The 24,897-nt window shown below is 51.2% G+C and overlaps 1 protein-coding gene across 2 annotated transcripts in view; it reads left to right on the top strand.

Moving 5' to 3' along the window:
* GPR153 (G protein-coupled receptor 153) overlaps positions 1 to 13,363 on the top strand; it is a 44,555-nt gene extending 31,192 nt beyond the window's left edge. For both annotated transcript variants that reach the window (XM_048824997.2, XM_075120981.1), the window contains exons 4-6: positions 4,494 to 4,683; positions 5,537 to 5,721; positions 7,922 to 13,363. In XM_048824997.2, the coding sequence (XP_048680954.1) occupies positions 4,494 to 4,683; positions 5,537 to 5,721; positions 7,922 to 8,689 (1,143 nt within the window). In that variant the 3' untranslated portion in view covers positions 8,690 to 13,363. The remainder of the gene's footprint in view (positions 1 to 4,493; positions 4,684 to 5,536; positions 5,722 to 7,921) is intronic.
* Positions 13,364 to 24,897: the final 11,534 nt, after the last annotated feature.

Genomic DNA, 24,897 nt, shown 5'->3' with positions numbered 1-24,897 from the left:
CCACTGGGAAAATGGCCTCTACATGCTGCAGCGGGGTTGTTTTAATTTAATAAACCTTTTGTTTCAGCAGCAACACGTTAATAACTCCTAACCCCAGCAGTACAGACTTGCTGTCTGCCATCTGGAATCCAGTGTGGGGAAAGCTCAGAGAAGTAGATGGGAGGCAGGCGACACTTTTGACATGCAAAAAGTCATTCCAGCCTTGCAGGGTGGGCGTAGATGAGTGGGCTCTTTCATGCCCCGATTCAGGAAAGTGCTTAAGCGCGTGCTTAACTTGACCATGCACCTAGGGTTTTTTCTGGATAGATAAGTGAGGGCTTCAGTGAGCTTGCGGGATTCAGACCAAATCGCTGTGTATCCAGCCTAGCAAGGGTGCTGTGAACATCCCCTCTCCCCATAGCCAGGAGGCTCCAAGTGCATTGAGCAAGTTCACATAGAGAGGAGACAGCCGAATGTTTGCATTCACTTGCAGGCTGGTGTTAGCTGCCATCTCCAAGATGCTACAAAGTGCTCTGGAGCAGCTAATGAGTGGGAGGGGGCAGTCCCATGAAGAGAGACCTTGGTGGAATAATCATGATTTCCCATGTAAGATTTTGGACCATTGATGAGAATGACACCAACTTGGGGCACTGCCTATGACCTATGGGCCCCGTGTCCTTTCCAGCAGATGGGGGGAGAGCATGGAGCCGTTTGCCAGAGTAGGAAACCTAGAGAGCATTTCAGTTTGCATCGCTTGTATGGATTTGGAGATTGGAGGTGGGGGGCGGGATTTGCACTGTTATCAGGCAATCAGCACCTCTGACCCTCCTCAGCTCGTGGAGTGCCCCTGCCCCCAGCCTCGAGGCATCACCTGGCTTGGGCGGAATCACGTGGTTTTGCCATTCGCAGACTGGGCCCTGCCTGGCATTCCCTTGGTACTAACCAGGCTTGCCTCGGCAGATCTGACTTGGGTCGTATCCTGCAGTCTGTTCCCTCCCGGGTGATGACAGTGATAACCGGTGAACTGACCCCCTCCTTAAGGCAAAGTATAATTTACTAGAACAAAAGCATGTCAGAGAAAACAGGTCTTAAAAGCAATAAACCAACCTCTACGCATATCTGCCTCTCCCTGAGGCTTACCCTTCCCTGGGTCTGGAAAGCCCAATCTCCCAGGGAGGGCTGACAGCTTGTCTTCCTGTTAGAACTCATTGACCCATCTTCTCCAGAGAAGAGCTTTTTAACTCTTTACTGTCCTTTGCTCTCTAGTTCCCAGCCTGGCAAGCCAGCTGTGCCCTTCGGCCTGGAAGTAGGCCATTGCCTTGTAACTGCCACCCACAGTGCTTGGTGGGAGGTTGCTTATCCGGGGAGAATATGTGCTTGCGTTTCTGTTTGTTCTTCTTCTTAAGCTAGATCAACACATTCATACAGGAAATTCTTATTGTCCAGTACAGAAGAACTTCCCCTCGCTGACTTGGTCACACTCACTGTTCATAAACCTGGTACATCTCCGTACCCTTATTGTTACATAGCAGCTCCTTCGGCATTAATAATTTTATTGCATCTTTGCTGCACTTGCAGCACTGGGGCGAAGTCTCCTGAGACCGGCATGAAGTGCGCTTAGCAGAGTCAGTGTACTGAACCCCGAGTGTGTGCTTGTTCTGAACATAACCCTTGTATTCCGCTTCTAAAAGCCACTGAAATGCTCTGCCTTTGGGAGCGAGGGGGAAAGACTGAATAATTGCTACGTTTGGGCATTAAAACAGGAAAAATACTCTCTGCGGGAGGGTGTTTGCTGTGCAGGGCTTGGGTCGCAGGCTGAGAACCACCACGTGCATCTTTTAGGATCGCCAGGGCCCTGACAATGTGCCCTCTTTTAATCTAATTTTTACTGTCCCAAGAAGCCGACAGAGTGTTTGAAGTTCTGTCCAGAGTCCGCAGTCTTCTCTCCAAATTCTGCAGGAGCAGGGAACTGCCTAATAGCCAGCACGTGTGTCAAGCTGGATTAGCAGTGCTTGGCTGAAACTGGGCAAGAGTTGTCAGTTCTGGTCTTGCTCTGCTGGAGGCGGAAGGGTGTCCCATGGGATAGGAGAGGAGGGTGTCGTCGGCAGCCCCACTGTCAGGGCGGGTGATCTGACTGGAGCTGGCCTGTGTCATTTTCTTGTCAATCTTGTGTCTGGGAAAGCACAGCCAAGTGCTTTATATTTTGCAGACGGAGCTCTCAGACACTGAGAAAACTGGCTGCATGTGAGCCCGGAGCATGGTGTTTGAGTCTGTCCGTACAGCTCTGGGTCAGAAGGATGGTCTTGACTGTGTCTGCAAATCACTGAAGGGAGGTCCCTGCCCTGCTGCTGGCAGAGTGGCTGCGTGAGCTGCCTGCTTTCTGGCGTGTGGTGCCCTCGTAAAGGTCGGGGTGGCTGCCGTTAATTCTGGCTGGAGGAGGCAGGTGTGTTAAGAGGGGATGTGGTTTTGCAGCCAGCCTCCTCCCTATGCCAGGGTGAGTGGTTGGGGGCGCCGTGCCTGCAAAAGGCTGTTTGAACTTGTGTGGCTGATGGGGAGTCCCTAGTGTATGACTTTTGTGTAATCGTCGTTCGATAACAGGAGCCGCAGAGAGACCAGCATGGCATTTCAGCTGCTCAGCAGTGGTTTGATTGGCTGATGAATGTGGGAGCTTAGTGTGGGGGATGGAGAGGGAGGTTGCTACCAGCAGACTGATGCTGCAAAACTTGTACAGGAGTTCCTCTGGGTAAACACAAAACCACCCCAGTAAGTATCATGGAGCTTAGTACGATGCAAAGCCTCCTCGGTCTCACCTGTCTGCCTGATCCTCCGCAATGCTGCATGCGCACAGCTCCATTGCCTTCAGCTGGAGTTGGGGGGCTGAGCACCCATGGAAACCAGGCTCTCGGATGAGGAGAAGTCTGCCTTTCTCCTCACTCTCTCCACTCAAGGAGGATTTAGCAGGGGCTTTGCACCTGGACACACACTGCTTCCCTCTGACCAGGCAGGGATGGTGAAATCCCACATTGACGGGATGGAGCAGTGGCTAATGCCCTTGAATCTGTGTGTGGGGAGCTTGAGAACGATCGAGGGAGCTCTGGTGCTTGGGAAGCAAGGGAGAGGGAAACTCCTGCATGAGTGACTCAGAACTGAACTGAACTTTAAAGACCCTGGAAGCAAATGTTGGAGAAAGGGCAGATGCTTGTTTGCCTGCATTGTGGCTGATGGCAGCAGGATCGCTGCCCTCTAACCTCTGCCAGCTGCAGCCCTGGTCAGTGCTGCTCTCGGCGAGACTGGTATTGCTGGAGGTAGTTGGGGTGGGCTGCGTCACTGTCCTGCGTGAATTACGCTGGGGACGCTGAGCTACTAGTGCAAGGCGTGAAAGACTCTCCTGCTCCGTTTGCATGCAAGCCACTATCTCGGTGCCCGCTGCGCTGGCGGGGGAACTGGGAATTTCCCCTGGGGCACATCTCCCACTGCTCCTGTTCTTCATAGTTCTTGTCCCTTCTGGGTTCTCTGGACCCTGCTGCTTGTTCCCTTCATCCTCCTGATGACCTCATAAGCCTTCCCCTGAGACTAGCGATGATGTCACAAGTCGGATGGTGACATCAGGGCAGTGCCCCTGCATCAAGCAACGTGTGTGCCAAGGGGGTCTGGAAACTGGGCCCAAGCTGAGGCAGCTGCAGACAGAGGCTTTGTTCTCTGAGGGGCGCTGCAGGCTTGGAACTGAGTGTGCCCCACTTGGCAAGGCTGCTCTGGGCTTTGGGCTCTCGTATGGATTTGACAGGAGCAGGTTGCCAGGTGCCTGGAGGCTTTCACAGGTTGCTGAGCAAAGCTGAGAAGGCCAGTTAGCAGGGCCCCTCTTCCAGACTCACCCCACCCCAAGCGGTGGTTACCCAGTTGGATCAGGTGCACGAAGGCCTGTTTTGGTGTTAACAGAGATGCTGAGCGCTCAGGAGTGTCCCGGCACCAGACAGTGGCTGATGCAGAGAGTGACGGAGAATGCCGGCTGGACCGTGACACTCCCTGAGCAAGGCCCTGATGTGGCAGCTGTAAGAACCGCCCTCCAAACGCAACACCCAGCAGTGCAGGCAGGGCCTTCAGAGCAGCTGTGTGTGCTGGGTACCGGGGCCTCCCAGGTGTCCCTGCCCTCCGCTTCCTGGAGAAGGGAAGACAGGGTTGGGATGCTCGGCTTGAATGCTGAGGACTTGCCCAACCCTATGGAGGCTTCTGGGTTGCGGGGCTGTGTAGGGCTCCATTTGGAGCCTGCCCAGAGCAGTTATCCGCCAGCCCAGGGACCAGGAGCTGGGTCTGCTGAAAAGCAGTGCCTAGGGCTAGCCCCGGGCCAGATCTCCACAGCATTCTGCCAGCCAGCTGGCCTGGGGCTCCAACCTGGGCCGCTTTTTGTGCAGAGCACAGCACTAACCTCTGCGTCCCACACAGGCCCTGAGTCGATGGGACGGGCCAGTCTGGGGGCCGTGCTGAGTAACTAACGCACTGGGGTTTTGATGTCCCAGGTGGTGAGCTTTGCCAGCCTGAAGTCTGACGTGTCCTACAACTGGATGGTGGTGTGTGTTCTCTGGTGCTCGGTCATCCAGTCCCTGCTCCTTCCCCTCTTCCTCTGGGCCTGTGATCGCTACCGAGCAGACGTAAGATCCATCTGGGAGAAGTGCGTGGCCATCATGTCCAACGATGACGCAGATGAAGGTGAGAGCGAGCATGTGCTGACACGTGATGCATGCCCTGGGTAGCTGCCTGGGCCAGCCTGTGTCCGCCACACTACCCCTCCCCGGGGTGCTTGTCCCGTGTCTGCAGAGTGGCGGGCTGTGCCAGTCACAATGCACCCTCTGTGTTTTAACATGGGGGTAGCGAGGGCTGAGCGATGGGCAATGAAGTGGCTGCAAATGCCAAAGCCAGACATAACTAAGATGATTCCAAGCATGGTGGTGGGCAAGCGGGTCACTTGCCAGGAGTCTCCTCCTGTCTGGAGTTACCAGGCACCCACATGCCATTAAGTGTCACTGCGCCACATTCTTCCGCCCTCCCGCGGGTAGGGTTGGCGCACAAGTGGGGGTGCAGCCTGGGTGGGCATGGCAGCCCTCCATGATGCCAGCGGTGGCTCTAGTGGGGCACTGTACCCATCCCTGAATGGGCGCTCCTTAGTGATGCATGTTCTGAAACCACCCCATCCTTCGCCACTATAGCTGCCGGGCTCTGCAGTCACGAGTGTCTCCGTGCAGTCCTGCTGCCCTCTAAAGCCCATCCCGTGTGCAGCCCTGGGGCGTGAGTCCCTTCCCTCAGCCTCATCTCTGTCCCTCCAGGAGAGGCGCGTGGGATTGGGCTGGAAATTCATTTTAATTTTTCCCTGAGCGAACCAGCGACCCTGGCTCCTCGGGCTAAGAACAGTCGATGACGTAGCCCCCTGGGTATCGCTGGAGAATCTCCTGCCTAGACCCCGCTAGCAGAGCTCTGCCCACCAGAGCACCACGTCTCCCTCCTGGGTCTCAATTGCACGTGCTAATTTCTGTTCCAAACTAATTCTGACACCAACCCCTTGCAGAGACGAGCCTGGATGGTGCAATTCACACCGACCTGATGTATGAGAGGCCTTACGACTATAACTACGGCGGGGACATCTTAGCGCTGGAGCACATTGCCAAGTACGACTTCTCAGCACTAGAGAGAGGAATCCCTCAGGTGTACCCTGTGCGATCGGTGCAGGAGAACAAAATGCAGTATCTGCAGGTAATGGGCTCCGGGATGGGCAGCAGCCTTCCCCTCCGAGCAGTCTTGGGACATGCTCTTGGAAAGAGAAAGTGCCTACAAAGCAATAAAAAAAAGTGTGAATCGCTTGGCTGTGGCTCAGCATTCCAGGTGCAATGGGGGCCTGCAGTGCTGGCAGGTGTGTCCGGGCACATTCAGCTCACTCCTGTTGGACAGTCCATGTCTGTCCGGTTTGGGAATGTACCTTGCCTGCTATCGAGTGTCCCAACAGAGAGCACTGGCTTGCCTGCCCTGTGTCCCAGGCACAGCCAGGAAGAGCCCAGTGGGTGCTGTGTTGATGAGCACATCTTACCAGTCCATGGATTTCGGTGGAAAGTTAGTGGGTGAAGGCAGCACAGCAAAGGATGAGCAGGAGACAGGTGAAAGCGAGCAAAGTAACTTTATAAAAGATGGACTGGCCTTTACTGGAGCCGTTTAAAGTCCCTGGGCAAAGTAACTGTCCCTTGGCTCGCTGACCCCTAGGTGAGACCTTGCTTGACCTTTGCTTAGGCTGCTTTGCTGTTGTATGCTCTCGCATTGATCAGAGACCTTGTAAGATGCAAACCTCCCCTCCCCCACTTTATTCTGTTTGTATTTTTTTTTAGTATACTTGATTATAGTGCTGACCACACCGAAGGAGGGCAGCCCTGAGGAATTAAACAATTGACAAGTAATAATTCATTTATTGGAAGTTTTTATAAACATTAATTACAAACCTGCCAGAATGTGTCACATTCTGATTGGTGGAAAATCAGTCAGGATTTGCTAGGGCATGACCGATTTTCACAGCTGTCCCATTGCACTCCGGCTGCTCCACACAATCACTTGTAAGAAAAGGTTTAATGTTGGTCACGAGTTCAGCCTGGAGTACGTCAATTCACTCTGCTCGTCCAATTTTGAAGGATATGTGGAGTTTCCTTGTAAATGTCAAATTAACTTTTGGACTTTGCTTGCACCAATCAGGCTGCGCACACTTTGGGGTCTCGGCCCAAGAACAGCTGGCTGGAGCTCCCCTTGTGGCATGCTCCTGACTTTTCTGAAATGGAGCTCACACCACCAGCGTACAGCACACTCTGAATCTGTCCACAGCAGATTTGCTGTGATTCCAGACTCTGCCTTTAAAACAGCAAAGTACATTGGGCAAGATGAGGCCTTGTCCAAATGACACACCTCTAGACTGTCTTTTATTGCATGCAAAACAGCTTGAGAGAGGGTCCTACAAAAGGCTGTGTGTAATCGACTTGCTCTGTATTTTACTGCCTGCTTCTGAGACCCGGTGGAACCGACAGATGTCAGCATCATTCCCTCAGAATCACTTTGCGGTAGCATCGACACCCCAAACCTGTGTTGAGTCCTAAAACTTTACAGGCTTACTTAAAATTGGAGCAGCTGCGAATACAAGAAGTTGGGCAGACAGGTTCACTGCTCTTGTGTGCGCCTGTTCTGTTTCCACTTTCTCTATTTCCCAGCAATCAGTTATTCATTTGCACTGCAGTAGTCCCTCTGAGACCTGTACCCACTGGGCCAGGCACTGTTCACACACAGCCCCAAAGAACGTATCATCCCAACAGACCCAGGGCGGGAGGGGAACGCAGACCAGAGAGGAGAAGCATTTTGCCCCAGGTCAAACAGAGAGCTAGCATTGGAGCCAGGAGCAGAGCCCAGGTTTCTTGAGTCCCTGTCCAGTGTCCTGTCCATCGCGCCATCCCGCCCCTGTGCAGCGTGGGAGATCACGCCATAGCACAGTGACTCAGCAGGGGCCAGCGGGAAGCACGGGGCTTTCGAACGGGATGTTCTTCTCAGCCTTAGCTTCAGTCATGGTGCCACCAGCAGGGCACTGGCGGCAGCTCTGGGGACCCTTTGGAACCTCTCCCCAGGGGTTAGACCCTCCCTGTGCCACCCGCATGGAAAATTCTTGAGGAAGCACCATAGATGCTCAACGCGTCTCTGCGCTGAGACTTGCTGAGAGCACTGCTTGGCCCTCAGCTGTGTCCAGCTTGCCCAGGCCTCCGGCAGGAGCACCAGGCAGTCAGGGCTTTCTCTGATCTGTTTGTATCCAGCAGCAAGTCATTGACATGCCGTGAATGTTTTGTTTGATGTGATTCCGTAGCTCTGACGACGAAGCTCCCAGGCCAGGCGGGGAAGGCTGACCTGTGGTGTTGCTTTCTCCCCTCTTCTCTAGGTCCCGCCTCTGAGGCGTTATTCTCACGATGAAACGGACATTTGGACTACGGGCCAGATTTCAGCCTACCTCCAGCGCTGGGGGGCAGGTGAGGACGCGGCCGGGCTGGCCCACCTCCTCATCCCGCGGCATGCACGGAGGAGGAGCAGCCTGACCTCCTACCACGAGGAGCGGCTCCCCTACCGCAAGCGCCGGAAGTCTGCTGAGAGCGTCATCTCACTCAAGCCGCTCTCCCGCGAGGACCTGTACAAGTGCTTCAGCAAGGAGGAAGTGGTGAACTTCATTGACGAGAGCCCCCTGGCCAGCCCCAGGAAAAGCCCCATGCGCTCGTCTTCCGTCTCCCTCCTCCCTGAGGCTTTTCCGCCCCAGGCCAGCGTGCGCTCCAACTTCCCTCTGACCGACTTTGAGCGGGAGCCTCAGGTGCTGCGCAGGTTCTCGGCGCAGGGGAAGGGCTGCAGCCTCACTGTGCCCAGGCCTCTGCGCGCCCAGGAGGACCCCAGGTGCCTCTTTCCTGGGGGAAACAGAGACCTCTGCAGGGGACAAACTCCCTTCGAACGAGGGGAGGCCCAGGCACTGGACAGCCGCCCAGCAAGCAGCAGCTGCTCCGAGTCAGGGGGATTTCGGACGAGTTTGAGCATCTCCTGGGGGGAGCAGGAAAATCTACAGAAAGGTGGGAGCAAAGGAAGCACCACTAGCTTTTTAAGCTCCCCTTCTGCTTCGTCTGGGTATATAACATTTCATTCCGACTCCATCGGCTCAGCCTCCTAGGGCCCCAGCGCCATCTCTGCCGTGGGTGCTGGTTTTCTGCGGCTTTCCTGACGTCGGTCAAAGATGGGGTCTTGGTTTAGTAACGGGAGCTAGGCAAAGCACCAAAGAAATCCGATGTCGTTCTCATGCATGAAAAAAGGGAGGCAGAGAGACTTGCTAGAGGAAGGTCTGATCTGAGGACGGTGTAAAAATGTTTGCAATTCCTACTCAGGTGGACAAAGCCACAGCACAGTCCTTCCAGACCCTTTCCATGTGCGGAGGGCAGGGGCGCCCGGGGTGGTGGGATCAGCGCGGGTGCTGCAGCCCAGAGCGAATGCTCTGCTTTATCCCGGGCAGCAGGATTGCGCTGCCTGCAAAAGGCTGGTGGGGGTTTAGCGGAGCCCCACAGTCTCTCCTGGTGTTTGTTAGTAGCTGTAACACAGGCAGCATGTCTCCTCCAGTGATCGCTAACACGCGGTACCCTCCTCTTCAGGCTGGGGTGGAAAGCTGGGCTCGTGTTTCCGTTAGAGACGAAGAAGGGTGTTTCTCGTTTTAGTCAGAGCGGCTGGCTCGCCAGGCGAGGCAGCCTTATCTCCAAGGCACGGTAGCCTGACACGACAGTGCCTAATCGCGCGGGGCTGGTGTGTGGGTGTGTCGCTCATCCAGGACCGGGCTCCCTCTCTCTCTGGGGAAAGGGGGTTGAACCGTGCGACCGGGCCCGTGTTCGTGCTCTGGGAGCAGGCTGCGCGCTGGGGTAGTCCCGAGTGTAGTGGATGACAGTCCGCTGGAACATGGGGCTCAGCATGTGGCAGGTAAGAAAACACTCGGCTGCTGCTGTTGCTGCCGCGTGTTGTGCGTCTGGGCCGCCGCAAAGCGTCCAGGCTGCTCCAGGCCTCCCGAGCCGAGCCAACACATTCCGTTTTGACATTTAGAAAAAATTAGGGTGTTTTTTTCTTCCCCTTATTGATGTGAGTAAAAACAAGACCCAGCCAGAGATTGCTCTGGGGTGACAAACTCAGCCTCCCCCTCCCCCCCCCCCCCCCGGCATTTGAGGGCAAGGCCTTTCTGAGGGCAGAAGAATGGGGTGTGTTTAGCAGGGAACATTGATACACTCGGCAGAATGCAGGCACTGAAAAGCTTTTGTCGCCAGCGAGAGGCTGAGTTAATCGCCCACAAAACCAGTGTCTCTCTTGTGTCCTTTCTCGGCACTGTCTGTGAGCCACAGAGAGGTGGGTCAGGAGGGAAGAAGAGGTGACATTTCCATTTCAATGGCATCTCTGTTAACCTGCTGCTCTGCTACAATGCAGCTAACGCGGGGGAGTCAGGATCACTGTGTTCTGCCTGGAGAAATATTAGCGAGAGAATTTGGGGGGGGCCGGGGGCGGAGACTTTCTGTGAGCTCCTTTGTTTTACTAGGACTCTCTCTAGTGGGGAGACGTAGTGACCCTTACGAATGTCTACGTGCTGCTTTTTGAGCACGTGTGGGTTCATGTGTGTCCACTGTCTGGCACAGGGGAAGGGAACTAATAGCCTCGAACTAAGCTGCGAAGCATAGAGAGCCCAGGGCCCGGCAAGGGGAAAGGGGCTCAGTATTCTGTAATACTCCAACCCTCATTATTATTTTTTCTAAATTCTGTGAATTAAATTTTATACCTGATTTCTCTAGGGGAAAAAGAAGGAGAAGATTGGTACCTGCTCAGCTCATGACACTGGCTCCAGTGGACCAAGAGCAGAGGCCACCTTTAATACAGGTTAAGTGAAGTGGGCCCAGTTTTCTGGATTCTGTAGTGGCCGGTTACTATAGACAGATCTGTGATTCGCTTAGTACATCTTCATAACTCACTGCCGAGGCTGAGAGTCGTAGCTCCTAGAGTGAGACTGCTCACGGGGTTCTGCCCCAGCCCGAGGATCCATGTGTTGCGCGGGCTCACACGAGGCTCCATTGCTCTTGTGCGTTCACTCAGATCTCGGTCTTGTTGCTCTAGAACTGCATGAGACTGGAGAATTGGTGCCTCTGCTCCTTTGGGTTCATGGTGTGAAATCCCGCTAACTTGTGCCCTGTGGTTTCACGGCTGATACAGACACAAGCTAAAGGTAAAGTGGCAGGTTCACTCTGTGGAGCTAATTTCTGTGTCCTTAAAACTATAACAAGCAATGTTTGAAGTGCAAAAAAACAAAGCTGGTGATGACTGGTATACCCCTCCGCCCCCACATGCCTCTTCTTCTCCAACTGCAGCAATCAGAAGCATGGGTCTGGCATTGCCATTTCTGTTCCCTTCCCAGCCACAGTCCGAACGCTGTTAATAGGGGGAACTGAGCCTCGACAATGGATCTCTGCTTTGACTTTTCCACTTGAACACGGGTACCACAGTGGCAGGCCACTCTGCACTGATTGTGTATCCAACGCTTGCAATGCATATGTCCCTGCACTGCCAAGCTGGCTGCTAGCTCCTGGAACCAGTGCAGAGCTGTGGAAGGCTTCGCTGCCCTGCACTGCAGTTCATAACTGGGATACAATTTAGGCTAATAGGAAAAAACCCCTATTACAGGCAGAGAGAAAACGGAAACATTCATTGATTATTTCCCCAAGCCCCTCCAATGCCCTGGAAAATACTGAGAGTTGCCCATGCAAAGAGTCTAGTTTGCTCCTCCCATCACAGCCAAAATGCACCTGCTACAGTAGCACCCTTTCCTGTTACGTGCATCAGCTGATGGCAGAGTAGGGGGAGAGGCTGGCTTTCTGCTGGTTCTCATCTTGTTTCCTTTTCCAGTTGGCTTGCACCTCTGATACAGATATTTCTGGCCATCAGTTAATCCACCCACCAAACTGACTTCCACCCTCCAGGCTGTTGCTCCTGTTTCTCTCGCTGTAACCCCCCTCTCTTCTTCAACTCCTGGGTGCAGGCTGGGCTGAGAGTTACAGCGTCTGGCTTACAAAGAGTTTCAATTCTTCTCTGTTGCTTCCCTCAGCATGGGCTTCTTGAAATCTGTGTTTGCGCGACACACACTCCCTGGCAGTGCTTAGCACATCACTCGCTCCTAAGGAGCCAGAGTGCTTTGCAAACAGACGTGAATTGGGCCATTTTACTGATGGGGAGGTAGAGTCCTTGTCTGTGTCCAGACTGCTTATGGTGCAGCATGGCTTCCCCTGGGATTGGGTGAGCTCTGATGTAAGGACTGGGCCCCTGCCCTGCACCTGCTTGTGTGGACCCTTTTATTTCAGTTCAGTAGTAGCTTATTCCAGTTTAGTTTAACCCTCTTCCTAGTCAATTTCAGCTAAACTGAGATAAGCCTGGCTTAAACCGAATAGCCTTTTGTACCAGTTTAACTACATCACTTTAGCTAACCTGGTGCTGCTCTGTAGCCCTGAGGCACAGAGACAGGAAGCATCTTGCCCCCAAATTGCATAGGGAGGAGGGCCAGGAGGACAGCCCCGCAGTCTTGACTCCCAATCCTCGCTGACTTGCTACAGGAAGTAGGAAACCTGGAGCATGGTGAGTTCTGTGAACAAGTAACACCTAGTTTCGGATTGCAGTGTATTTTAAACACCTTTAGGAATCAGTCCCCCAAAGGCTGTTTTAGAGGGCTGGGGAGAGGTAAGAGCCATCGGGATTTCCCTGCCATTTTTTATGTGGTGCTCCCTGGAGCTACCAGTGCCTCCGAGTTGCCTGGAGTGGGCCACTCTGCCCCACTACCAGCCATTGCAGGTGGCAGGGACAGAAGTGGCAAGTTGTACATCGAGTTGCTAAGAGGAGATGTGGCCTTTCTGCCCGGCAGCCAGGATGTTCATAATTCTCTTCTCTCCTAGAGGGGTTATCAGGAAGTAGGCAGACATTTTTACCCTGGGGTCTGCATTTGCGGAGCAGAAGCCATATAGCTGGTCGTCATTTCTGATCGTGAGCCCAAGGATAGACATTTCCAGATGGCTTGGAAGGGATAAATATTGTGTTTTTTTAATAGCACCCTATAACAGAGGGAGAATCATTGTTGCAAAAGTTCACAGTTGACTATAGAACCTACTGCTTGCAGTGTTGTGTAGCTGTGTTGGCCCCCAGATATTAGAGAGACGAGGCTGGTGTGGTAATATCCTTTATTGGACCCACTTCTGTTGATGAGAGAGACCCTTTCAAGCCACAAAGAGCTCTTCTGCAGGTCTGGGAAAGGTATTCCCAGTGTTACAGGTTAATACAAAGTGGAACAGATTGTTTAGCTTTAACACACATTTCAAGGGACCATTCCCGGTGAAGTGCTGACCCTCTTTCCCTGGGGAGACTCTTCCAGAGTCCAATCAACATCGTTAGGACAGTTGTCCTGACTTCCACCCTAAACTTTCCCTTTGATAAACTCATGCTCTCCTCTTGACTCACTGGTACTGCTCCCTGTCAAGTACTTACACTGTGGCTGTTCCCTGCCGCCCCTCTTACTGATCTCTCTGCTGAGTTATTCATACTTAGCTCTTTCAGTGTTTCTGGTTAGGTCAGCAGCCCCTCTGAACCTATCATGCTCTGGGCCCCGTCTATCTTGATCCCCTCCAATTTGTTTTAGCCTCCTGGAATGGGGATGCCCCAAGCTGCATGCCATATTCCACGGGCAGTCCCCATGTGCTGCATAAAGAGGGACATTCCCTCCCTGGTCTGTGATGTTATGCTTGTGTGAATGTAACCTGATATATACTGTAAAATATGGTAACATGCATGTATTGGTTTCATGTACTCTTGCATTTCTTTGAGTTAGACCAGCTACACTCTCAGATAAAATTCCCCGATGCTAGCAGGAGCTGTCTAAGAACAGAAAATATACATATGCCATAGAAAATTTACCAGTAGCACTTTTGACGGGACACTGTGCCCTGGCTATTTATTTTCTAGTAAGTGAGATTTTGCGAGCTCGCAAGCGAGCACTGAAGGATGTCAGCAGCATGCTCAGCAGAGCTGACAAGACAGTGACCAGGGCCTCTGCCTTGCCCTGTAGTTCTCTGCCATTTCCTTTCCCAACAGCACCGATTGCCCTGGGGTGGGGGTAAATAGAAAGCATCTCTCTGATGACCTTCCTGTTCCACACAGAGAGGCCTGTTGGGTTTAGAGGGGCTGCGAGGCAGGACTCCATCCTGTTCATGGCTCTGCCGCTCATTGGAAAAGTGACTTGTCCGAGGTGTCACCACTCCTCTGTGCCTCGGTTTCCTCAGATGTGGTGGCAGTTTAATAACATTTGCCATTTTCACGGGGCTGTGATCCCTCAAGAAAAAGTGCTTTTGAGTGCAAAGTACCATTGTTACCAGTTCCTTAAAGGGTGCCGTTAGCTGCCCCAATTCACGGCACGGTGAGAGTACTGAACTGCAGCTGTGTACCTTGTTAATCAGCACTGATGGGGAAGGAATTCCAGGGAAAGCATGTGGCTAAACTATCTGCTTTGCGTGAGACTCCTCCTCCGCTGCAAGAAATAGTCTATAACAGATCGCCAGAAAACTCTGCTGCCTTTTGCAGTGAAAGAGTCAACAGACAAGGCAGCAGTTGTGTGGTGCCATCGATGGGCTGAAGCATACGAATGCAAGTACATTTTCCTGAAATGGACTCATTTAAATTAGACTGATAAAGTGTTGCCAACTGCACTAGACTGAAAAGAAAATGCATTTGGAACCAAAATTCAACTTGTTTGAAATTGGAGCCACCCGTTGAATTCTGTTGGCCTTGAGGTGTGTTTCTTTTTGACAAATCTAACCCTGACCGTAAAAGAACAATCCAGACCTTGCCATTACTTCACTTAAACTTCAGAGCCATGAATGAAACATTAAAGAAACACAGCCGGTTTCAGTGTCACGTTTGAATCCTTAATTGTCATAAGCAAAGAATACTCAGTCTTGAGCTCTTACCAAAAGGGTCCCAGAGAATGAGATTTCTCCTGTTAAGTGAGGGACGAGAGTCTCTATGTCTAGGGGACGGGTGTGAGGCATGCTTATAATTTGGAATGCTCAATGTTTAAATGAACCATTCTAACTAATTCATTTTTCAATTGCAATAAAAAAAAAAGAACCACAAACTTAGAAACAAGGGATTAAACAGAGCATCTGGGTGGGTGTTTTGTTCCTATTGATAAAATTCCCCCACTAGAAAGTGATGTTGTGCCTTTAAGGATTAAAAATATTGATGCTGGTCATTTGTTAATAATTCTGTCGGTGACCTCTTTGTGTTTCACCTCTAACCAGGGGAGAACGAGGCTTTAAGCGGTTGTTAACAATTTGTAGTACTGTATCTTTTTAACTATTTGTAGTGTCAAAAGGCCATGTTCTGAAAAGAATGGGTTTCGTGCCACCGTATCACAGAGAGCCAGTCCTGATTTTTACTGAATTTTGGAGAAAAAAAAAAGAATACAAAGGCTGCTCTGGTCTTCGGGATAACTAGACAATGTCTTTTTATTGCACAATAATGACTGATGTTTTGTAAATTCCAATAAGGTACTTCTATTGGAACTCAAACTACTTCTTTAAACTGTTCTGTGTGTACTATGCATTTGTAAGATCTCCTTTCTGTCAGTGAGGTTGATGCTTTGCAACAATTCTTTCTATTGGTCTAAGTGGATTTGTCTTGAGTATAAAGTTTAGAGCATTTTATTCACAGTATTTCTGATTCATTTGTAGTTTGCTCTTTTTTGACAACTTGAGGGTTACTCTTTGTAAAGGACTGAATAAAAATTCCTTCCGTATTGTTTACACTCCATTCATCCTGCTCCTTGGTATATACATTGGCACGTCACTTCATTTCTGTTTCTTCAGGTGCAGGCCAGAGTTTTCTGCATTCTCATAACCCTGCCCCAGTGCAACAGTGGGAAGCAATTCCTGCTCCTGAGGTACTCTTGAAAACCCCACACTTGGAAAGGAACAGCAAAAGTCCCATTCACTTTCCCTAGGACTTGCACTCCCACTTTTGGAAACTCCTACCCTTAAATCATCAAAACTCTGTCCTGGGCCCCTTTCTGCTCTCATTTGCTCCAGGGGGCATGCATGCTCGTCCCAACACAGAACTGAGTGATGTCAAAACCCACAGAACCAGCTGCATTTTGTTTACATCAGTAAGAATTTCTGGGCAGTCGGCTGCAATGTTCCCCCTCTCAATATCACTGTCATGCCTGGGGGTGGGGAATGGCTCCTTGTATTGCTGAGTGCTGGATGTACCAACTTCAATGTGTTTGACTCCCCTCAGGCGGGCTTTGTGCTGGGGAAAGGCACCAGAACCTGAAGTTCCCAGAACAGATACCAAGCAAGCAGCATCTACCTGCCCCAGAGCTGGAGCTTAACTCAACCCTTTCTATCTGTTGATTGCTCTGCAGGAATTGCCAGCAAGTACAATCCCTAGTACCAGTAATGCCTGAGGTTTGTATGAAGGACACACCTGCTCACTAAAAACTGCACTGGTGAGCCAAACTGCGTTTACACAAATCGCTGAACAGCCAGCTGATGGTAATGACTTTCCTCATCCTGGACCATGTGTGAGTCAGTGCCCTTGAGGAGAATGTATGCCCTGTCCAGGGCTCAGCCAGCTAGTCCCCCCTCCCTGCCCTCCTCCACAGACTACAGCTGAGTTTGGAGTAACACCTGAACACTTACGGTTTTTAAGCAATTATCCCTACATGGAGAGCAGACTAGCAGGTCTGGTCTTACAAAGATTTCCCCATTTGTTGTGATTTTTCAAGGCTGGGTTCTCTGTTGACACAGCCTCACGATGGTAGGAGCTTCCCGGAGCAAGTTGGAAAATAATGTCAGATCAGTGCCTAGACTGCCTGACAGACTCACCAGTTTCTGGCCAGATGATCTCCCCTATGTTTTATGGCAGCCTTGTGCAAGATGGAGGAGAATCACCTGCCGCCCTTAGTTATGAAAGCCAGCAGGGTGGACCTGGGGAAACAGTCACTGGTGTGACTGGAATTACAGGCAAATGCTCAGAAACTCCACATCATGCTTGCAGTGCATGAAGGAATGAGCCTGTCCACTTGGACCCACGTGTGCCTTCTATCTGGGTTCTTACATCACACCCATCGTCTTGGTATCCGTGGCACAGTGGAGAGAAGAAAGGGGCTGTCTGCCTCCCTGTGCAAAAGGGAACTGAACTCCAGCTGAGCTTCGGGCAGAGTGTGGCTGAAGGTTCACTGGTGGCTGGAATGACATTGGACAACAGAGCTTAATATCTATTTCGGACAAGCTGCCCTGGGGGACACAGGGCCCTCCTGGAGCCTCGCTCAGCAGCGCTGTCCTGGCTGTGGTATTTGCTTCCCTGCACAGGCACTGGTTTGCAAAGAAACCCAGATCCTCCATCAGCTGCAGTGAGATTCTGGTAAGGCCACAGTTGTCTTTCTCGTGTCCTTGCTGCTCTTCAGTGTCTTTGCACAGCCTTGCGAGGAAGCGGCTCTTTCATGCATGTGCTGGTGCTGCCATCTAGAGGAGCAGAGGTTGCAGAACAGTCCTGGCATTGTCTGCGGACCCCAACAAGGGGGCGGCTTCAGAGAGTAAAAGGGCTTTTGTCTCTCTCCGAGAGGCTACTTGGACACGAGGGAGGAGGCTTCTTTTGGAGCTGGAAGGAAGGCGTGGTGGTGAAGTGAGGCACATCACTTTCCCAGCCCATTAACATAAGCCGTTCCCATTCACTGTCACACATACCTAGTGTGGGTATTGGGGTACATCAGCAGAAACTGGAAGAGCTCCATAAAGCATCTACCAAAGAAGGATCTGACATTCTGTGTCTTTCCTCTCTCTCCCGTAGGAACGTGGGTTCACAGGAAAAGGCAGGAGCAGTGAAAGAACCCTGCTAAAGATGACTACGAAGAAGGCCAGGCCATTCCAAGCAACAGTGAGTGGGCCCCAGGAGACCCGGCCTGTCTGGCATCATTAACAGTACAGGCTCTCTGCTGTGCATCTCACCTAGGAAAGCTTTCACCAGCTTTGTTCCCAAGCCACACTAGGATGGGTTAAAAACAAAACTGTATCAAATTATGGCCATTGGAAAGATGGCTTATAGTTGTCATTCGTTGAGCAAAATTCTGGGATGAGGCAGTGTTCCTGTCCCATCGCTGGGAAAGCATGTCTGTCTTTCTAAAATCCTGTGGCTCTTGGAGCCAGCCTATTGTAAGGGGTCTCCTGGCTTCCTTGTTTTGATCTTTTCTATGGCTTTGCTAATAAGACATAAGAATGATCAAGGCTTATGCTTCCGGGAAGATTCTCCACCAACATGTCCATCTTTGCTGCACTATGGTTGTGACAATCTCCCAAGCAATAAAACCCTCGTCCTCCTCCTTGTCTAAGGATGAAAGGGGGAACACAGACAATAGTGTGGGATATTGTCTCTCTAGGGTTTGCGTGTCTCTCTCGTTTATGGGTCTGCTTAATTGTCTTCCTCTCTTTGTGAAAGGCACTTAGTGGTTCAGTTGCAGACTGGATGGGTAAAACATTTTATAACCCGGAAGGTTAATCATTAACCCTTTCTAAATGCCCCTGAATAAACTTCTTCACACGCTGAGATCTTAGCAGTGATGAGGGCTTTAAAATGACTCTTCTGCCCCTGCTTCCCCACAGGACAACTGCCCGTCTCTGCTCGCTGGCGACTGGGATGAAGTCTCTCTATCTGACAGCTGGGCCAGGAAGCAATGTGACCTTTTGTGACCAGTTGTTCAAACACAAGCTACTACAGGCTCTAATTCCTCTTCATGGGGGAAAAAATGTGAAATGGAAGAGACAGAAATCACTTCCCTCTCTCCGGGGCTCAGCGATGGCCTAGCGTGCAGCTCACCAGACCTGCAGTACAGTGACTTTGGCTGCAGAGGAGTAAAATACAGACATTGAATCTGTAAACTATTCCTGGCCTAGCCCAAGACAGGAGTTGGCATAAAAAATTAGCTTCCCAGGCTGAAAAATTCACACCCTGACCTGCAGCTGACACCCATTGTTCAGGCAAAATAAGCCCTGAGAGCACCAGTGTTTGGGATGTATACACTCAAAGCACTCGTTATCATTAACCTGAGGGAAAAGCCTGTCAGGTAATCCCCAGAAGATAATGTGCTCTTACCCCAGGGAGCAGTCACAGCCCTCAGTTTGCAATCGCAATGAACTCCTCAGCAAGACTTGGCTGTCACCCCCACACTCAGCCGCTGGAGATGAATGCTGACCAAAGCATGACTGCAAATCACTGCACTGAGCTCAAACTGGGAAAGACTTGAAAGTCCAGTTGCCTTTCCAGTACTAGAGATACCCAGGAACCATCTGCCACAATGCCCTGAACAGGACTGCGTAATCCCGGTGAGAGCGCATTTGGGTTTGTGTGTTAGTTACTAGAGAAATACAATTGGGCGGCTGGTAAGACGCATACTAATGCTCAGAGGTCCCAGGTGAAGGTGGTTGGCAATGCCAAGGGCTTTAGAAACATTAATGAATTTTATCACTCTGTCCACCTTGAGGTAGGTGTTTATCTTACTTCTTTCAGGTGGCTGCAGTGATTTGGCCAAGGTCAGGCAACGAGTCCATTAGGAATCCAGGAATATGAGCAATAACTGCTGTTTCATAAGCTTGTGCTGTACCCACTAGACAAGTCTCTCGCTCCCGCAGCCCCAGGAAGGCATGTGCCCGTGCAAAACTGGCAGAAATTACATTTCTCAGATAGCTTCCAATCAGCGAGTGCGGAATGGATCTGGTTTGGCCTGCTCCTGCATGGGTGATTTTCTGGCCATGCACTTACAGACATGCTCTCTCCATTGCCTGGATCATAGAATCATAGAATATCAGGGTTGGAAGGGACTTCAGGAGGTCATCTAGTCCAACCCCCTGCTCAAAGCAGGACCGATCCCCAATTTTTGTCCCAGATCCATAAATGGTCCTCCTCAAGGATTGAACTCACAACCCTGGGTTTAGCAGGCCAATGCTCAAACCACGGAGCTATCCCCCCCGAGGGATACAGGAGTGCTGCCCTTGCCCTCTGCAGCTGTGGTGCAAAGCTCATGCTGCCCCGTGAGTATGAGCCATGGCTGTGTGCTCTTTTGAACACAAAGATTCTTCAGTTCCCCAGCTACCCTCTCCTTGGATTGACCAGTGCAGGGGCTCTGGGTCTCTACAAAGTGCCATGGCTGGTCGTCTTTGTTCCTAGCAAATGTATCCATCTTATTAACTTCTGCCCTGAACTAAACACCTCCTGAGCTTTGCCATCCCCTTTTGCTGGATTGGCGGCTGAGCCATGCTGTGCAGTTCTGTGTCTCGGGTGTGTAACTTCAGACAGAGACAGGCGCAGAGAGGACTGAAACAAATCAGCTGTCGTGCCTGAGAAGCCTTTGGCCCGCTCTCATTCCTGACCGTTCGGGGATCAGAAAGGCCCTCATTAGGTATGCAGCCCCGCTGTCTCCGATTCTGCACCTAGGATGTACTGTCTGTAACTGACAATCCCTTCCAGATCCAGTGTAAATTACATCTGGCCATCAGACAAACCTTGCACATAACAGCAAAACTACAGAGGGGCTTAACGGTACTGCAGCTTGCTTACTGGCTTTTCTTTCGTGAATCAAAAGTAACATTTATCAAGTGCTGAAAAGGCCTCAAATAGAAGGTGCAGAGGGGAGCAAAGCACTTTGCTAGCATGGCTGGTGGGTGTTGTGCTGCCGAACAAATGGTTCTTGCCACCTCTGGAAGAGGAAGTGGAAGTGAGTAGGGTTTCTGCTAATGTGTGTAACCAAGGAGAAAACTTGGCTCAAAGGATCCCATTGAGGATGGTCCAGTGCTGATCTCACTCAGCTGTTGATCAAAGGCCAAAGCCCTGGGAGTCAGGACTCCTGGATTCTATTCCTGCTTCTGCCACTAAGCGTCTATACTGGTCCCAGTACAGCGAGACAGGCCTTCAGTGTAGCTGTTCCCTGGATGGACATCCCTACTTTCAAACAGCCCCGGTAAGCCTCACTAGTGCGAGCACTGTTTTACACTAGTACAGCACTTCTAAGAGGGGAGATTGTACAGGTAGCAGCAGGGATACAGATCTCCCTAGTGTAAGCAGCTCCTAGCAGTGTCAGTTCAGACCATGCGTCTGCCCTACCTCGCCTCCTGTCCTGCCCCCCGGCTATACAGGGCAGTGTGGGTGAACTGCCCTCAGTTCCTTCTCAACTGCCTCAGCCTGAAAGGGAGCTTTCGTGTTGTCGCCTTGAACCTGCCCCAGCTGCAAGGGTTTTCTCCTAGTTGTAGTTCCGTTATAGTTGTAGTTCCCTCAGGGAACGGATGGCCAGGGTCCCCTGGGGGACTAACATGAAGGGGAAAGGAGTCCAGGAGAGCTGGCTGCATTTCAAGGAATCCCTGTTGAGGTTACAGGGACAAACCATCCCGATGAGTCGAAAGAATAGTAAATATGGCAGGCGACCAGCTTGGCTTAATGGTGAAATCCTAGCGGATCTTAAACATAAAAAAGAAGCTCACAAGAAGTGGAAGGTTGGACAAATGACCAGGGAAGAGTATAAAAATATTGCTCGGGCATGTAGGAATGTTATCAGGAGGGCCAAATCGCACCTGGAGCTGCAGCTAGCCAGAGATGTCAAGAGTAACAAGAAGGGTTTCTTCAGGTATGTTGGCAACAAGAAGAAAGCCAAGGAATGTGTGGGCCCCTTACTGAATGAGGGAGGCAAACTAGTGACAGAGGATGTGGAAAAAGCTAATGTACTCAATGCTTTTTTTGCCTCTGTTTTCACTAACAAGGTCAGCTCCCAGACTGCTACGCTGGGCATCACAACATGGGGAGTAGGTGGCCAGCCCTCTGTGGAGATAGAGGTGGTTAGGGACTTTTTAGAAAAGCTGGACGTGCACAAGTCCATGGGGCCGGACGAGTTGCATCCGAGAGTGCTGAAGGAACTGGCGGCTGTGATTGCAGAGCCATTGGCCATTATCTTTGAAAACTCATGGCGAACGGGGGAAGTCCCGGATGACTGGAAAAAGGCTAATGTAGTGCCAATCTTTAAAAAAGGGAAGAAGGAGGATCCTGGGAACTACAGGCCAGTGAGCCTCACTTCAGTCCCTGGAAAAATCATGGAGCAGGTCCTCAAAGAATCAATCCTGAAGCACTTGCATGAGAGGAAAGTGATCAGGAACAGCCAGCATGGATTCACCAAGGGAAGGTCATGCCTGACTAATCTAATCGCCTTCTATGATGAGATTACTGGTTCTGTGGATGAAGGGAAAGCAGTGGATGTATTGTTTCTTGACTTTAGCAAAGCTTTTGACACGGTCTCCCACAGTATTCTTGTCAGCAAGTTAAGGAAGTATGGGCTGGATGAATGCACTATAAGGTGGGTAGAAAGCTGGCTAGATTGTCGGGCTCAACGGGTAGTGATCAATGGCTCCATGTCTAGTTGGCAGCCGGTATCAAGTGGAGTGCCCCAAGGGTCGGTCCTGGGGCCGGTTTTGTTCAATATGTTCATAAATGATCTGGAGGATGGTGTGGATTGCACTCTCAGCAAATTTGCGGATGATACTAAACTGGGAGGAGTGGTAGATACGCTGGAGGGGAGGGATAGGATACAGAGGGACCTAGACAAATTGGAGGATTGGGCCAAAAGAAATCTGATGAGGTTCAATAAGGATAAGTGCAGGGTCCTGCACTTAGGACGGAAGAACCCAATGCACAGCTACAGACTAGGGACCGAATGGCTAGGCAGCAGTTCTGCGGAAAAGGACCTAGGGGTGACAGTGGACGAGAAGCTGGATATGAGTCAGCAGTGTGCCCTTGTTGCCAAGAAGGCCAATGGCATTTTGGGATGTATAAGTAGGGGCATAGCGAGCAGATCGAGGGACGTGATCGTTCCCCTCTATTCGACATTGGTGAGGCCTCATCTGGAGTACTGTGTCCAGTTTTGGGCCCCACACCACAAGAAGGATGTGGATAAATTGGAGAGAGTCCAGCGAAGGGCAACAAAAATGATTAGGGGTCTGGAACATATGAGTTATGAGGAGAGGCTGAGGGAGCTGGGATTGTTTAGCCTGCAGAAGAGAAGAATGAGGGGGGATTTGATAGCTGTTTTCAACTACCTGAAAGGGGGTTCCAAAGAGGATGGCTCTAGACTGTTCTCAATGGTATCAGATGACAGAACGAGGAGTAATGGTCTCAAGTTACAGTGGGGGAGGTTTAGATTGGATATTAGGAAAAACTTTTTCACTATGAGGGTGGTGAAACACTGGAATGCGTTACCTAGGGAGGTGGTAGAATCTCCTTCCTTAGAGGTTTTTAAGGTCAGGCTTGACAAAGCCCTGGCTGGGATGATTTAACTGGGAATTGGTCCTGCTTTGAGCAGGGGGTTGGACTAGATGACCTTCTGGGGTCCCTTCCAACCCTTATATTCTATGATTCTATGATTCTATGATATAGATAGATTGACTAACTTAGCTGTAGTTTGATGAGTTTGTTCCCCTCCCTCCAGGGAGGCTCATCTTCCTTGGGAAAATGTGCCAGTCACTGGAGTTCAAATGCTGCCCCACGTGCCAGGATGCCATCCCGGTTAGCGATGGCCACGCCAAGTGTGTTCACTGCCTGGAAGAGCCTCACATTCCTCGGGAGGGTAACTTCTGTTTCGCCCTTAAATCCAGGGTGAGGGAAAACTGGGAGATTAAGTTGAGGCTACTAAAGATGGAGTACTCCCTTTGCCCTGCTTCAGGGCCGGGTCAGGAGAACTGTCCTGTACACCAGTCTCAGGGCCGATCCAGCGCCCCTTCAACCTCAGCTCAGCCTTCTCCCAGTGAGGGAAAGACTCCAGAGACCCCGTCAACGGGTGACAAACAGAGGAGCTCTGACTCCGTTCATAAGAAGCCTGCTCCTAAAGAGCCCAGTCCCTCAGTATGTCAATGGTTTCAGAACCTTGGACCTCCCAACTCGGAGCCACAGATGTAACAGACTCCTCCAATACTGGCAGGGCTGGAAAGCCCTAGAGATCTCCCAAGAGCAAACATGGCTCTGACTGAGCCTCAGTACCATCCGGACATGCCCAAGAAGGCAAGGACAAACCTTCTTCCAGACCGGTACTGCCATACTCAGCTTTGTCACTGGCACCTCCCCCAACAGGTTCCTCAGTACCAGGCAAGCCCATGGCTCCCACCTCGGAGAGCTCAAAATGTTCAGGTCCATCTATCTCCGGAGACAAACACACAGTCATGTGGGTACCACTTCCCCATTCGGTACTGCAAGAATTCAGGTACTCAAAGGATTTATTGGTGGCAGATGAGCCGGAGTCTCCATTGCTTATGGGTGTGACAGGCCTCTTGGTACGAAGACTCACCAGGCTTTTCTGCTGGGGCTCCTCCATTAAATGATGGAGAGGATGATGATGGAGATCACTCCTCTTGTCTCAATGCAGGGCTCTCCCACCCAGCCATCGGGGAACCCACCCACTGACATCCACAGAGAATGAGAGACCTCTTGGGTCAAAATCACCTCCTTTCCCATACGGCCCCCCACAGTAGCCATACCAGGGCCCCTGGGTGGCAAACCAACAACAATATTCCAGGGCTCCAAATCTTGCCCACCAGGAAAAGAGAGAGAGACACAATCCCCCTCCACTCCAGCCATGCCTCAGGAGGAGACATTTGAGAAGCAGGAAGCCAGGGCAGGTAAGGAGGCTACCCCTCAGACTACCATCTCCTCGTGGTCTCCAGATGAGGTGGTTATGCCTTCACTACTGTCTCTGGGTGATGATTTTCAGCAATTTCAGGACCTCATAAAATGGGTGGTGGATGCTCTGCGGAAAATCTCTGCTGAAGGGGAGTACCCAGCAGGGACATCTCAGACAACCACGGGGACTGCACAGGGGAGTAACCTTTCCTTCCATTTCCATTCCAGTCTTACCGGCTGAATGTCTCTAAAGAAGGACGCAGCAGATGTGCTCTGCACACTGGAAAAGGAGCCTCGCTTTACATTAAGAAAAGGAGTACTTGTGGCACCTTAGAGACTAACCAATTTATTTGAGCATGAGCTTTCGTGAGCTACAGCTCACTTCATCGGATGCATACCGTGGAAACTGCAGCAGACTTTATATACACACAGAGATCATGAAACAATACCTCCTCCCACCCCACTGTCCTGCTGGTAATAGCTTATCTAAAGTGATCATCAAGTTGGGCCATTTCCAGCACAAATCCAGGTTTTCTCACCCCCGTACCTCCATACACACACAAACTCACTCTCCTGCTGGTAATAGCCCATCCAAAGTGACCACTCTCTTCACAATGTGTTTGATAA

This window comes from Caretta caretta, chromosome 18, assembly GCF_965140235.1.
Source record: "Caretta caretta isolate rCarCar2 chromosome 18, rCarCar1.hap1, whole genome shotgun sequence".
Lineage (NCBI taxonomy): Eukaryota > Metazoa > Chordata > Testudines > Cheloniidae > Caretta > Caretta caretta.
The sequence above is the reverse complement of the archived record's forward strand: the minus strand, read 5'-3'. Positions and strand labels throughout refer to the sequence as shown.